At 35.3% G+C, this 14118-nt stretch overlaps 2 protein-coding genes and 1 non-coding gene across 4 annotated transcripts; all 3 read left to right on the forward strand.

The window, feature by feature from the left end:
- The first annotated feature begins 1325 nt into the window (after positions 1-1325).
- Positions 1326-6892, forward strand: LOC122289736 (AT-rich interactive domain-containing protein 2-like). Of its 2 annotated transcripts, XM_043096981.1 has the most exons (4): positions 1326-1602; positions 1768-2809; positions 4584-4622; positions 5828-6892. In XM_043096981.1, exons 1-4 carry the CDS (start codon positions 1598-1600, stop codon positions 6686-6688), a joined length of 1947 nt encoding a protein of 648 aa, XP_042952915.1. In that variant the 5' UTR covers positions 1326-1597; the 3' UTR covers positions 6689-6892. The 2 variants fall into 2 exon arrangements, with proteins under 2 accessions (XP_042952915.1, XP_042952916.1); XM_043096982.1 differs by lacking the exon at positions 4584-4622 and having other exon boundaries at positions 1327-1602.
- A 3071-nt stretch (positions 6893-9963) lies between these two features.
- On the forward strand, positions 9964-12971 carry LOC122289737 (ubiquitin-conjugating enzyme E2 5-like). The gene is made up of 6 exons (XM_043096983.1): positions 9964-10137; positions 10257-10336; positions 10805-10919; positions 11028-11080; positions 11209-11337; positions 12650-12971. The coding sequence occupies exons 1-6, from the start codon at positions 9992-9994 to the stop codon at positions 12778-12780; spliced, it is 654 nt and encodes a 217-aa protein (XP_042952917.1). The 5' UTR covers positions 9964-9991; the 3' UTR covers positions 12781-12971.
- Positions 12972-13271: 300 nt separating this feature from the next.
- On the forward strand, positions 13272-13343 carry TRNAT-UGU. Its single transcript has one exon. It is a non-coding gene; the product is annotated as a tRNA-Thr (tRNA).
- The last annotated feature ends 775 nt before the right edge of the window (positions 13344-14118 follow it).

A 14118-nucleotide genomic window follows, 5' to 3' on the forward strand; every position in this document is an offset into this window, starting at 1 on the left:
AAATCCTCTCATCCTATAGAGGTTAGGGTATGAGTTTCTGTTTTAGGCAAAGTACTATCTTTTATACAGTTTATCTGTAGAGAATTACAATAGTAATTAAAACCATACTAGTTACAATGGAATTTGTATATTGGTGGAACTCTAAATGCAGTAGTTGGCCTGTGATATGAAAATTTCATTATATGTATCTAGTCATAGATGTAACTTTTATCTGATGAATGAATGAAGTCAATTTTCCATTAAAAAAAATACACACACACACAAATTGTCACCCATAGTTTGAAGACATAGGATGTTCTTTTATGAAACTGATTTTATTATGTTATTTCATCAAATTGGATCTATCTATTTTGGCAAACCATTTTTAATATCTGAGAGATTTACAGTATTTAATGTTGTTTGTATTGACATTTTGGATAATATTGATCTTCTATAAACATCTAATGATATATATTTCTCTATCTAAATTAGACCATTGAATTGAACCAATTTGAACAAAGAATTAGAAAGGTTTTTAATGTAATGTCTCAAAATCCATAGATGATTAAATATTTATATATATATATATATAAATAGCCCCATATTTATGAAAATGAACAAATTAACATATAAAAATTTATTTATATCGTTTTACGATATGCAAGTCTGGCTTACTATTTTTTAAAAAAGTGAGAAAATCTGATATTTAAATGAAAAAATCCAAAATTTTAATGTTATTAATATCTGTCCTCACTCTTGACAAATGAATATAGAAACTTTTAAGCAAGTTGCTCTTAATTTTAGTGCTCCAGCCTCCACTTGATATCTTTCTTTAGTGGCTAATTAATTGTTCTTTCCGTCCATCCCATCAATATTCTTCTCAATGTTTGTTCAGATATTTAAGAAATATTTATAAAAGGAAATTATTTAGTATCATAGTTCTCTAAGATTTTTTTTTTCTTTTTCCTTTTTTGGATTAAAGAAGATGTAAATTTTGGGTTTGCCTCATACTTATCCCAAAATAGGAATGCACCACTCCGGCCTAGATCTCACTTATTCCATGATATTTTTTGTAAAATAATTTATATAAATAACGTCCATTTTATAAAAAAAATATCTTTAATTTAAAATATTTTAAAAAATTATAAATTACCAAAATAAATAATTCATCCTACAAACTTTTTAAGTTAATTCATGAAAAAATACAGAAAATATTTATTGTGAGTTTTTCACTAAAGCTTTAAAAATAAAATTTATCCTCCAAAAAAAAAAAAAAAAAAGGTTTCTGATAATGTCCAAGTTCATGTATCCCTTTGCTTATTCTTATTTATTGATTCCAATCATAAAAATTTCTTTTGCCCCTAACCATATAGAACTATTTTGCCTCTCTCTCTCTCTCTCTCTCTCTCTCTCTGAGTCTCTGTTCATCTTGATCCCAAACCTACAGGCTTGTTCCTCCTGTCTAGCACCTGCAAATCATTTCCTGAATATCCATGCATACAGCCTTACTTTTGGCTGTCTGATCCACCCTTCCGGTCCTTCTCGCCTCTGTTCATCTGTATATCTCATTTTGCGGCTCTTGTGGTGCATTAGAAGCAAGATTGTCAATGGCCCAGCTATGAGGTAAATCTTCTGAGAAACCAGGGCAAAGGGTCTATCATCCTCCCATGCCCCAAATATAATTATTAACCTTTTTTTTTTTTTTTTTAACATTCCTTTTTTGTATCATCGATTGTTGTTAAAGCTCAAACGAGAACTTGTTATTGATTATAATCGATATATTACTAGAGTTAAAAAAACGAATAGAAAGAACAAGTCCAAGTTCATGGCAGGATGCTCGATTTTAACAAACGGGTCTACCTTAGATTGTGTTGAGAATCCTTGGGGTTACCAAAGTAACGATTGTTGTCTTGCTACTGATAATTCCGTAAAAGATGGTGTCGATGATTCTCATGCTGATGATAAGGTTAAACTACGATGCCTGTTCGACCCAGTTCTTTCAGTTTTTCTGAAAGAGATTACTAGTACCGCTGTTATTAGGCCTTTTCCGGCAATGCTCGGTGACGGGCGATCACCAGATTTGTTTAAACTGTTCTGGTTAGTGAGAGAGGGAGGAGGGTTTGACACGGTAACAAAGAAAGGATTATGGGCATTTGTGGCGAAGGAATCTGGTCTGGATCATAGAGTGACCCCTTCGGTGAAATTGATATATTATAAGTACTTGAATGCGTTGGAGACATGGTTCAAGGAGAGGTGTAGAGATGGGAGATTTGGCAGTAGGCAGTATGGATGTGATGGGGATTTCAGTTTGTTATCTTTGGAGCTAGAGACAGAGTTTAGACGTTTGTTATCTGATGGTTCAGGCAAAAACAAGAAAAAAGATGTTGGACTTCCAATGGAATCTTGCAAAAGTGGAAATTACATTGATATGGATATTGGAAAGAGTGCATTTGATTTCTCAGACACCATCAAGGCTTTTAGAAAGCAGGAAGATGTTGGTAAAGGCAGTAGTGTTGATGACAAAAACATTCATGATGATGATGAAAAACTTTTTAATGATGAGGGCACCGCTCATGTGATCCTGGATTCTGTTATTGCTAATAAAGAATTTATTTTCCGTAAGAGAAAGCGAGAGTCTGTGGCAGGAATGCTGAATTGGGTGATCCATATTGCAAAGCATCCTGATGATCCTTCAATTGGAATAATGCTGGAATCATGTAAGGGGAATAACCATGAAAGCAAGGAGTTCTTGGTCCAGGCAATAAGGGCAAGGGAAGCACTGTTGCTAAGAAGGCACACCAATCCAAAAGCTGAAAGATCTCCCTTGGAGGTAAGTTCATGCATCTTTGGCATTTCTCAAGTTTTTTCATTGTATCTCATTATTAATCCCTTGAGTAGAATCAATGTCTGTGCTATGCTGCCTATAATCTAGATTCCTTGCTGGGTATAAATGAAACTACATATCACATAATGCATTGTCATTGAATTGGTTCAGATCCAACACCTCACCAATTTATCCACCTCATTCCCAGCTCATCACATGGTCATGGCATTAAATGGCATTATATTTGTAGATGATATGGACTCTGTAAGTATAAAGTTTATTGTGCATTAGTTTAAGATATTTTTGCAAGACAAAAATATCAAGGTGGTAAATAATTGACACTGAATTGTGATCAAGTAGGAGAATGATATAAGATGGTCTCCTTCAAAATTGAGTGAGACTTGACTTAAAAATTAATTACTCCAGAGTTGAAAGAAAAATTGATTTTTGAAAAGATTGCCAACTTCAGCAGTGGCTCCAGCAGTCATGTTGGTGGTGCAGTAACGGTTCAGATCAATAGATTGGAAGACTTCATGATTTTCTACCAGTCTTTGGAGTGCCAGGGGAGCAAGAAAAACATAGAGGAGAGTGAGAGAAGCAGCATACCTTTTTGAGAGTGACGGAGAAAATTGCATTGCTTTTTTATAGTCACTAGATCACTTTCTCTCTCCTTATAAAAAAAAAAATCTCTTTGTAACTATTGCTCCTACATAGTTGTGGTATTCTTTGTATTGAACATGGCTTTGCCTATTCTTTAATTAATATTCTTTGTTTACTTATTAAAAAAAAAAAAAATTCTCTTTCTAGCTACATGTAGCATTTTCCTGTTTAAAAAGGCAGACTCGCAATGGGAGGGGAGCCTCTCCCACATTAATTTTCCACGTTCTATTCAGATAGATACACTTTAATGCTATTAGTAATGAATAAAACTTCAGGAATGAACTAATAAAAACATAAATATTAAAAAATTGTAATGCTACGTCTCAACTCAGTTTTTTGGAGTTCTCTCCTAGTTTTTTTTTTTTTTTAAATGTCGGGGAACCTTTTCAAGGCAGGGCACTTCGGACTTACCCCTGCAAAGTAAACCCAGGTCCCATACACCGTACCCTCAGAAATTTCCCTACACGGAATTGGTACTGGTTAAATCGCTAGTTTTTCACCAGGGGGTGTGGCCCCAAAGGATTGTTTACACCCATGAGGTGTTGAACCAAGTGATACCCCAAGACCAAGTCCTTCACCACTTGGGCCAACCCCTCGGGGTTCTCTCTTCTAGTTATTCTTTTCCAATTTGTACAAGGTGACCGCATTCTCTGGGTTTGCATTTACCTTTTAGATTGTTTTTTGGCATGTCTATCAATGTACAATTTTCCTTGATTTCGTATAGCTCTTATAGATTTAATCTCTTCATTATTCATTATCAGTTGGATGGCATTATGTTTTATATGGTGTCAAACTTTAATTGAAGAATATCTATGGAGGTGTTATGATCATATATGGCCTTGAAAACTCAATAGCTTTCTATTTCACTTTTATCTCAAAATGGTGCTCTTTATACATACTTTTTCACTTTTGTTGTTAAAGATATCACCGTCTCAATACTTTTTCTCATTGGTAACAAACATTCATTGCAATTTTTGATTGGACTAGAGGCCTATGCTGTATTGACCCATATGATATTCATTTCTACTCGATGAAATCTTATTCTTATTGTTTGAGGCTGGCTCATCGATTTCTGATGTCAATATGTTTCATTCTTCTGTGGTCAAGCTATAAATTACAGAGCCCCTCATGGTTTAAAGTGACCTCTAGCCCCCATGTGGTAAGGATCAAAATGAAAATTTGATTTTATAGATCTTTTAAAATGTTTCATATGTTCTGTTTTTTTTTTTTTTCCCTCCGACTCCTAGTAGAAATAAGAAAGACAATGTGAAAAATCAGTGCAGCGCATATGTATTGGCTAGTGGAGAAGACTGGCCAATCCACTCTCCTTGCAACTGTAGTGTACATATCACCAAGAGCTTTTCTCACAATTAAAGCTGTACATATCTTCCCAGATCCAAACCACAACCTTGTGAACACATAAGCAAATTAACTACGGTAAAATCCACTAGCTCCACCCTCATTTCTCACACATCATCAAAATAGATATCTCACAACGGCCCTTCCTAGAGATCAAAAAATTTGAGGAGACCAGTATTCTATCCAAAATATCATCCGTGCCAAAAATCCCAATGCAAAATATTGTTGAACATTTTCCAGTTCATGGGATAAATTCAGGAAAAAAACATATACATTAGGAAGGGAATAATGCAGTCATACTTGGAACCCAATTCCGGCTTATGCATGTATTTGGCTCCACAACATCAAGTCCCTTCCCCCTCCTCCCCTCTTCTCTCTCTCTCTCTCTCTCTCTCTCTCTCTCTCTCTCTCTCTCTCTCTCTCTCTCATTAAGGGGAATGTTTGCTATCCTTTATGCATATTGGCTTAAATTCCTGATCTCTATGAGGTCTTTCCAAAGCCTCCAAATACTGTGATTTTCATGATCACCAATCTTCTTTGCTACTAAGACTGATTCGTGTCATCTTTGGTGTCAGATAGATCAAGTGTGCAATTTTGAGCTGGTTTTTTATGCTTAGTTTTTCTGGATAAAGGAGATATGAGTTTTTTCTCTCATTTTCCAAAGCACCCATCCCTCACCTTCCTAGCATTTTTTTTTTTTTTAAATTAAAGCCAGAAAGATGGAAACTACTAAGATAATGTCTTGCATCTTGGTCGTAAGGTTAAAAATAACATTTTTTTCAATATTATTGTTGTGTGCTTGTTGCTTAGCCTGTAGAACATTAACAAATGCTGGTAATAGGATATATGAAGACCGAAACGGAAGTAAACGGATTCTTAACGTGTAACTTTTAGCTATCAAGAAAAGGGTTCGTGATGAAGACTTTGGTAGGAGCTCTATTGTTTGGCTATCAAATTAATTCTCTTTTGTCAATCTTATACTTTGATAATGGTCTGAAATTGCAGAAGAAGATCAAGATGCACCCATCTATGTATGAGGATGGTAGTGCTCCTCGTCACCATTCTACTGAGAGGTTAAGAAGCAGCGAAAGGCTTCCCACTTTGGTGAAATGTCATGCATATTCTTTTTGCAATTCCTGTTCAGCCACCCAAAGTAAATTGAGCCCATGCAAGATAGAGTTGGATAATGGCCCCAAGGATGAAAAACCTGTTATTGATGCCACATCCACCACGAACACAACACATGGGGATGATTCTCTCCAAAAGCAAGTTCGTGTGGATTCTCACCTCCAAGCTGAGGTCCCTGAATGGACTGGTGTGGTTCCAGAGAGTGACTCTAAGTGGCTAGGGACATGTGTTTGGCCTTTGGAACATGAAAAGCATAATGCCACTATTGAAAAAGATCCCATTGGGAGGGGAAGGCCTGAATTATGTGGCTGTCGACTCCCAGGATCTGTTGAATGTGTTAGATTTCACATAGCTGAGAAGAGGATGACATTGAAGCTTCAGCTGGGCTCAGCGTTTTATCATTGGAGATTTCATCATATGGGTGAGGAAATCTCACTTCGGTGGACAGCTGTTGAAGAACAGAGATTTAAGGATATGGTAAGGTCAAATCATTGGGAAGATGCATTTAGGCGCTTTCGAGGGAAGACAAGGGAAAACTTGGTGAGCTATTACTTCAATGTATTTCTTGTCCAGCGTAGAAGTTATCAGAATCGTGTGACCCCTAATAATATTGACAGTGATGATGATGAATCAGAGTTTGGATCATTAAGTGGAGGTTTTGGGCACGAAGCAGTTAAGGTTCCAAGATTCAGTTTTCTAGAGTGTTCTGATAATAAGCAATGCACTGATTTTGAGTAGATAAAAATGTGGAGTTGGATTTCATCACTGTGTTCAGAGGTTTGGTTTGACCCTTAATGGTGAACCATATGACTTTGTAAAATACTATTCCTCATATTTACTTACTGATACAGCTTCTCTGTCGTTGAAATTTTGGTGAGATAAGATTATCACATTGAAATGTGATGCAATTTTGATGACAAAATTAGTGGGTTTCTTGATCAAGTATCTTTGGTTGCTAAAGTACCAGTTCACAAAAGTTGTACTGTTGTTCTGGATGCGGCATTGTGAACACTTTAAACCCATTACCTAAAACTCGGAATACCCATTCATTTCAATAGACAGGGAAAGAGAGAGTAAGAGAGGCAGTGGTTCAAATTCAAGCTGTGTGAATTGGTCCCCCAAAATTTCATGTGGTGTTCTATATTGTGAATTCTTTACATCCTGGTTCAAAGTTGTGGTGGTTCTTGGCAGAGATACTGCAATCAATGACATAATTCATAACGCAGATATTGTGGAACAATGAGGCTTACCACATGATTAGGCAATGTTGTTACCTGTTTCATCATTTTTTTCTCCAAAAGGATAGATTATGCTTGTTCTAAGCAAAGACTCCAACAATTTAAATTATAACCCCATTACCGAAAGTGAAGAAAAATTATATTCTCAAGACAGTCTAGTGTATAGAACACACTTGGTAAAGTGTTTATATAACATAATTTAATTTGAAAGATAAATTTTAAAATTTAAATTTTACAAATAAAATATTATTATTTAATTGATGAGTTCTGATATGTATAGTCAATTTTACGTACTCTTTATGCACTCTATTGATTTGATTGGTCAAAGCAGTTATTTTATATTTTAAAAAAATGATGTAATCAATCACATTAGTAGAATGTATAAAGAATATGCAAAAATAATTATACATAAAATTTTTAAATTGATATAAATGTTGTGCTCTACCTACTTGATAATAGAATAACTCACAAATTCTACCAAGTTTAAATTCTCTTGCTTCAATTTAAAGCTTTACCATTCAGTTCCAGCACTCATTTTCTGTATGCATAACCCATGTTCTGCTTTTGGCATTCCAATGCCTCATTTTGGCATAAAGTAAGAGCTTTATCGTTCAATTCCAACGCCTCGTTCTCTCTGTTGCAGTGCTTTCAACTTTGCAACTCAACTTTGTAAAACCCAAGTAAAAAAAGGTTCTAATTTATTGGTCTTACCGTATTAGAGAACTAAAAAGAGAAAAGCTGGAAGCCGGTCCGACTGTTATTCTTCAATAAACAGCCATCTAATAGCAGTCCTCCACGTAAGCATTCTATTTTACATATTCTGTATTTGCCTACACCCGATCAACGTCTCATATGGCCTTCCCGTGCCTTCATCACTTTCTTCGTCTTCCACTTCATCCCAAACCAAACTCAGATCTCGACCCCCCTAGCCGGCACGAACGGAGCTCGACCCCTAGAGAATTTTGTCTTCCACTTCATCCCAAACCAAACTCAGATCTCGACCCCCCTAGCCGGCACGAACGGAGCTCGACCCCTAGAGAATTTTTCACAGCCCTTTTGTTATCTCACTGTCGCTCTCTCTATCCTCACCGTCACGATTAATAATTTCGCTGGATACAAAACTTTCGCTATTATGTTTTGATTTCGTTGGTTGTGGGTATTAGCTAATATTAGATTTTAGCGGCACAGGCCAAGTAACTCCCATCAATTTGTGCTGCACTGCATGCTGCGAATCTAAGTGATGGAATCAAACTCGTAAGCTTGGAATGGTTGATGGTTCTTCCTATAGTTTTGTTTTGTGTTAGATGGACCTAATTGTTTTAATGCTGAGATCAGTAGTAAGCAATTTAATTGTTCAAAAAATGAAGAAACTCCCAAATAAGGTAAATTGCAAAGCAATTTTATCCATGCTGTAACAGATGCTGAAAATTGAAAGATAGTTCAACAACACACATTCCTCTAATTTTGTTATTGTGATTGGGGTGGCCCGTATAACAGATGTTCAAGTCCACTATCCACAACAAAGATTTTAAAATTTTACTTGCTTATGAGAATGAAAATCCTTTACCACCCGGTGTCGCTTCTCCCATATTTGCTTAGTATGATGTCTCGGGTTTGACTGATGCGAGTGAGAAATAAGATAGAAGGCGTAGCAGGCCAACGAGGAAGCCTGTGCAGGGAGGTTGGTGGAGAAGAAAGAAGGTGAAGGGATAGGCAAGACAGGGTCCAGATTGGTTTGTGTGTGGTGAATGCGTTTTGTTTGGAATGGATTGGTGGCGGCGATGTATTTTTCTCTGCCGTCTTTCACGGTGCTGTGATGTGGGATTGGCACAGGTTCGAGGGATTTCTGAACTTGGGGGAACTCTTCTCTTTTCATTTGTGGGTTTTAATCACGTGTGTGTTCGTGTATTGTGTATTTTTTCAACTTTCTGACGTGTTTTTATATTATTGGAGGGCTGTTTTTCTCCGATTAACAGGTGGGCTGTTTTAAAGCGTTTCACAACTAAAAAAAGCACACTTTAACTCGAAGTCTCGAATGATTAATAGCCATCGTTAAGACTATTCCGGATCAGAATCAAAATTTTCAACGCAAATCTTTTTTTAGTAATGTTAAGTTAGTAACTTTTATATATTTTTTTACGCATTATATTAATATGATTATCTGTATTATTTTTTTAATACATAACTAATCACATCAATGAAATACACAAAAAAATATGCAAAAATAACTTTATATAAAATTTTTGAATATTTTTATTTCAATTATTGATCTCATTTAATAATAATATTACATACAATCTTGGAATCAGCAAGTGCTATGCAATCATTTTTAAAAAGAGTGAGATCAATTATTATTTTAATATGAATCTCGTATTTATTCATTTTTTAAAGTAATTACACAGTACTTACACACTTAAGATTGTAAGTATAATTTATTTAAAGAGAAATTCTATTTACAGTTACTAATTGAGGATTATATGTGCAAACTTTTTATTAAATGAGAAAAAATATCATTTTATAAGAAATATTTTTATAATTTTAAAAATAAAAATTACCTTAATCTGTATTGCAGCCTCTAAACAGTAACTGTACATAGCATGTAAACTTAAATTAAGCGTACTCACAATTCACAAAGAGGGATGCTAAACCACACAAAGACTTCATAAAAAAAAATATTCCAAATCGATAATCAACTTGCTTACCTTGAGAAAAAAGGTTATCTGGAAAAAGTAAAAACTATATATTTACTTCACAGAAACGGCAGCAAGTTGCGTGCATCTATAACTATTCTTTTATCTTATTGATGTCTGTACACAACCGCTTTTGCTGGTGGAAAGCGCTCGATATCTCTTCCAGCTTAGACAACTTTCTCAGGCTTTCAACAAATCCCAGAAGAAGAAAAAAAATGTCTTCCCCAAGTAAGCGCCGAGAGATGGATTTGATGAAACTGTGAGTTCTTTAATATATTTAAACATGATTTAAGATTTTTTGTTTTTTGTTTTTTTTTGTTTTATATTATTATTATTATTATTTTTTATGAAATCTTTGTTTTGATTGGTGTGAACTAGGATGATGAGCGATTACAAGGTCGAGACCATCAATGATAGCATGCAAGAGTTCTATGTGGATTTTCATGGACCTAAAGACAGTAAATCTTCCATACCCATGTCGTATTTTTCTCTTTAATTTTCCCAGTGATCTTTATGTGTCTGCATATATTTTTTCTTATTTCTTTTTAATTTGTTCTATTAAAATGGTTGGTTCTGTATTTCATCTATCTTGACCACATGAAATCGCTGCTAGTTTTTTTCGTCTTTTTTCGGGATAGACATACAAATTTTAATTGTTGCTGACCACATATTAAGGTTATTTCTGATCAGGTGAACTCCATCATGCTTTTGGACCGAAAAATTTTATCTATTTATTTATCTATCGAGAAATATGGTCTGGTTCTGGGTTCTGAATTAAGTTTTTGATTTAGTCATTTTGAGCACGATATGTTTGTAGATTGATTTTCCTCAATGAAGATAATGTTCGTTGGTGCTTTTGCCTCTGAGTATGACAACTGAACAAAAGGAGGTTTTTTTTTTCCCCCCTATTTTATGGAATATGACAGGTCCTTATGATGGCGGTGTGTGGAGGATAAGGGTGGAGCTACCGGATGCATATCCTTATAAATCTCCATCGATTGGCTTTGTCAACAAAATCTACCACCCGAATGTTGATGAGATGTGAGTTAGCGGATGCCGAAGACTCAGTTATTTGGCTTGCTGAGTAGTGTTATGCTTTTGTGGGATAAGCAAACTCATATATAAGTCTGTTGTCGTTCTGAGTTTCAGGTCTGGCTCAGTTTGTTTAGATGTTATAAACCAGACCTGGAGCCCCATGTTTGGTAAGCAACGGCATTCTCTATCTTCTATACATAATTTATGCAAAGCTCCTATTTTTTCTTCTTTTCGACCATAGATTCTAAGTTCAGCAGGTGACGGTTGTGTCTTTTTCTTTTTAAATCCATTCCAGATCTGGTTAACATCTTTGAAGTGTTTCTTCCCCAACTTCTCTTGTATCCCAATCCATCAGATCCATTGAATGGAGAAGCTGCCGCTTTAATGATGAAGGATCGCACTGCTTATGAACAAAGAGTGAAAGGTAGTAATCCTTCTCAAGCTTCGGTAACCTGAATACATAAAGTTGGTGTTAGTCATAATATTTTCATATCTCGTCTTCATAGTCGTGCATACAAATTTATTTGAAGGTCATGAATCTCGGGGATTAGGACATGTGATTGTATTGTGGATGCAAAGCGAAACAACATCCCTGCTTCATCCATGATATGCCCATGTAGAGGACAGTTGCAGTACATGCTCTCTAATAGAAGCTTTGTATTTAAAAAATATTGTATCCTGTTAGTTGTCAAGCTTATGAATACAGGCTCAGTTGCTGTTAAACTCCCCCACTAACATCTATTTATTCCGCATATACAGTTTTAGAGAGTCATCTGTGACTCGAATTGTGTATGCAAACCTCACCACGAACTTCTAGCTCTAAAAGTTTGCTTCTTTGTTTTATGTTGTCTCTTCCATATTTGTTGACTATTCTGCTATTATGATCTGTTTCTATTGTATTTTAAGGTTTCTTGGTACCATGCAATTTCACTCAAGATCAATCATTTATGCACATTTGGGATCAAGTTTTAGAAGGAATTTTTTTTATTTTTTTTTTTATTTTTTTATTTTTATAATTTATTGAATTCAATGTACCTTGTCTTGCTCCCTTGGGGGTCGGGTTTGCCTGGGTAGTTGCAATTCAAGATGGATATATTTTGCAAATTCAACTTCCAAGGTTCCATAAATGAAAGTCTTTCAGCTTTCAGTTATATACCAACATTTGCAAACAGTGGTGTACATTAGTGGCTATACTTACATTGGGGCAGTTGCAAGGAAATGAAGAGGGTAAATTTTGGCAAATGTTGTGAATTGAACTTATAAAGCATTGGGAATGGTTTCGTGGCTGCTTTTGATAAGATATTTTCAATGATACTTAATTAGTCCCTATGCTGTAAGATATACCAAGATAAAGGCAATGCTATACTTATGAGTGGGATGAAACTATACCATCAAATCAATTGGAAGAGCATATGAGCCCCAGAGGACTTGGGTGCAGGATGCTGGTAAAAATAGCCCATTGGCTGCTGCGATTGCAGGACAATTTGTCTTTGGAAAGTAGCTACAAATTCTGGTCTTCGACTTTGAAAGTAGATTTAAGCTTAAAATCCTGTCTTTATTGGTCTGAGAGTGACCATCTTTTATATATTCTGGCAAAAAATTGCAAAGCGATGGTTATATGTAACAACAATTTTTTATTTGGATAACAATGTTAGTCATAATGCTTTTGGCAATCAATATTGGTTATTATTTGTTGAATATGCAGAGCATCGCTTAATAATTTTCTTATTTTACAGAGTATTGTGAGAAATATGCCAAGCCAGAAGATGTAGGAGCTGCCCAGGAGGAGAAATCTAGCGATGAGGAGCTGAGTGAAGATGATTATGCATCCAGTGATGATGCAATCGCTGGCCAAGCTGATCTTTAGGTGCACAAATGCTTGCCCCAGAAATATTGTCTACATGTACATGATATTCAATTCCTGGAAAATGAAAACAACAAAAAACTGAAGGCTTGTGGAAAAGTCCCCTGCCCCTTCTGTCTCTGCTCTTTATTTTCCATTGTGTTGTTGTAAATTATTCAACTATGATTCAAAAAATCATCTGTTTGGACTATAAATCAGGCTGTGTCTCTCTCTCTCTATCTCTCTGAAGGTGAATGCACGCATACCTTTAAAGTTTTAAACGTATGACCTTTAAAATGGTTTGCATGAATGGCAACACATTATTTAATCCAAAAACTCACAAGTCTCAATCGGTCAAAACCGAAAGAACAATTTGTGTAACTTTAGAATAATCTGAACATATTTCTAAATAGCGCCCTTTGTTATGAACGATGACGGTGCTAATTTGTGTAACATTTGTTTCACAAAATGAAAAAAAATGAAATTTTTTTATAAAGGCATATGAGCAGAACCGCGCCCCTATAGCTCAGTGGTAGAGCGTCAGTCTTGTAAACTGAAGGTCCGTAGTTCGATCCTGCGTGGGGGCACACATTTTCTCGCACGTGGTCTTCCCAAGCATTTTTAAGCCTTTGCTATGTGTAGTCGTGGTAATTTTTGCCGCGTGTAACCTATCTGCTCAAAGTAAAGATACTAATATTTTCTTCTCTGAACACTTGAGGTAAAGGATATAGAAAACAGAGTAAATAAAGAAAGTTGAAGATCATAGAAAATTAATCACTTTGACTTTGAGTAGACACATCTCAAGAAACTGAACCTGGCTAGGAAATCTGACTTTGAGTAGACACATCTCAAGAAACTGAACCTGGCTAGGAAATCTAGCCAGTATTTGCTAATTTCCATCTTGCTGTTGGCAAATTCATAATAAAAAATCTAATTATAAGTACAATTGTACATTAATTTACACATCAATTTAATGTGATGGATCAAAAAGTAAATTTTATTGAAAATAATGTTAATTTAAATTTTAAGTATGAAGGAATCAGTATTAATACACGATTGTGCTTGTATGCAGCAAAACTCAATTCATAATATCTGGAATGAACATGTGTCAATTGATCGATAGTTGAAATTGTATCAGTATTTGTGTGTTGCGCCTCTAGACCTGTCCAAGAATCACATAAGACGATAAAGAGACAATATTTAAATAGTTCGACAACTTGTCTATGTCTACTGGAGTCAAATTCATTAAGTTTGTATAAGTTTATGAACATTTAACAAATCCTTCCTCACGTCTTCTATCTCTCTTATTTTTGCCCACTCAAGTTTACACAAATGAGCTTTCTTTTTATAAGAGAAGCCAGA

The sequence above is a fragment of the Carya illinoinensis genome, chromosome 12 (assembly GCF_018687715.1).
Source record: "Carya illinoinensis cultivar Pawnee chromosome 12, C.illinoinensisPawnee_v1, whole genome shotgun sequence".
NCBI lineage: Eukaryota > Viridiplantae > Streptophyta > Magnoliopsida > Fagales > Juglandaceae > Carya > Carya illinoinensis.

Coding starts and splice junctions, on each gene's coding strand:
- LOC122289736 (XM_043096981.1), top strand. Junction 2,810..4,583: donor CTGAAAGATCTCCCTTGGAG/GTAAGTTCATGC, acceptor TATAAATTACAG/AGCCCCTCATGGTTTAAAGT. Junction 4,623..5,827: donor TGACCTCTAGCCCCCATGTG/GTAAGGATCAAA, acceptor CTGAAATTGCAG/AAGAAGATCAAGATGCACCC.
- LOC122289737 (XM_043096983.1), top strand. CDS start 9,992: ATGTCTGTACACAACCGCTTTTGCTGGTGGAAAGCGCTCGATATCTCT. Junction 10,138..10,256: donor GAGATGGATTTGATGAAACT/GTGAGTTCTTTA, acceptor GGTGTGAACTAG/GATGATGAGCGATTACAAGG. Junction 11,081..11,208: donor GACCTGGAGCCCCATGTTTG/GTAAGCAACGGC, acceptor AATCCATTCCAG/ATCTGGTTAACATCTTTGAA.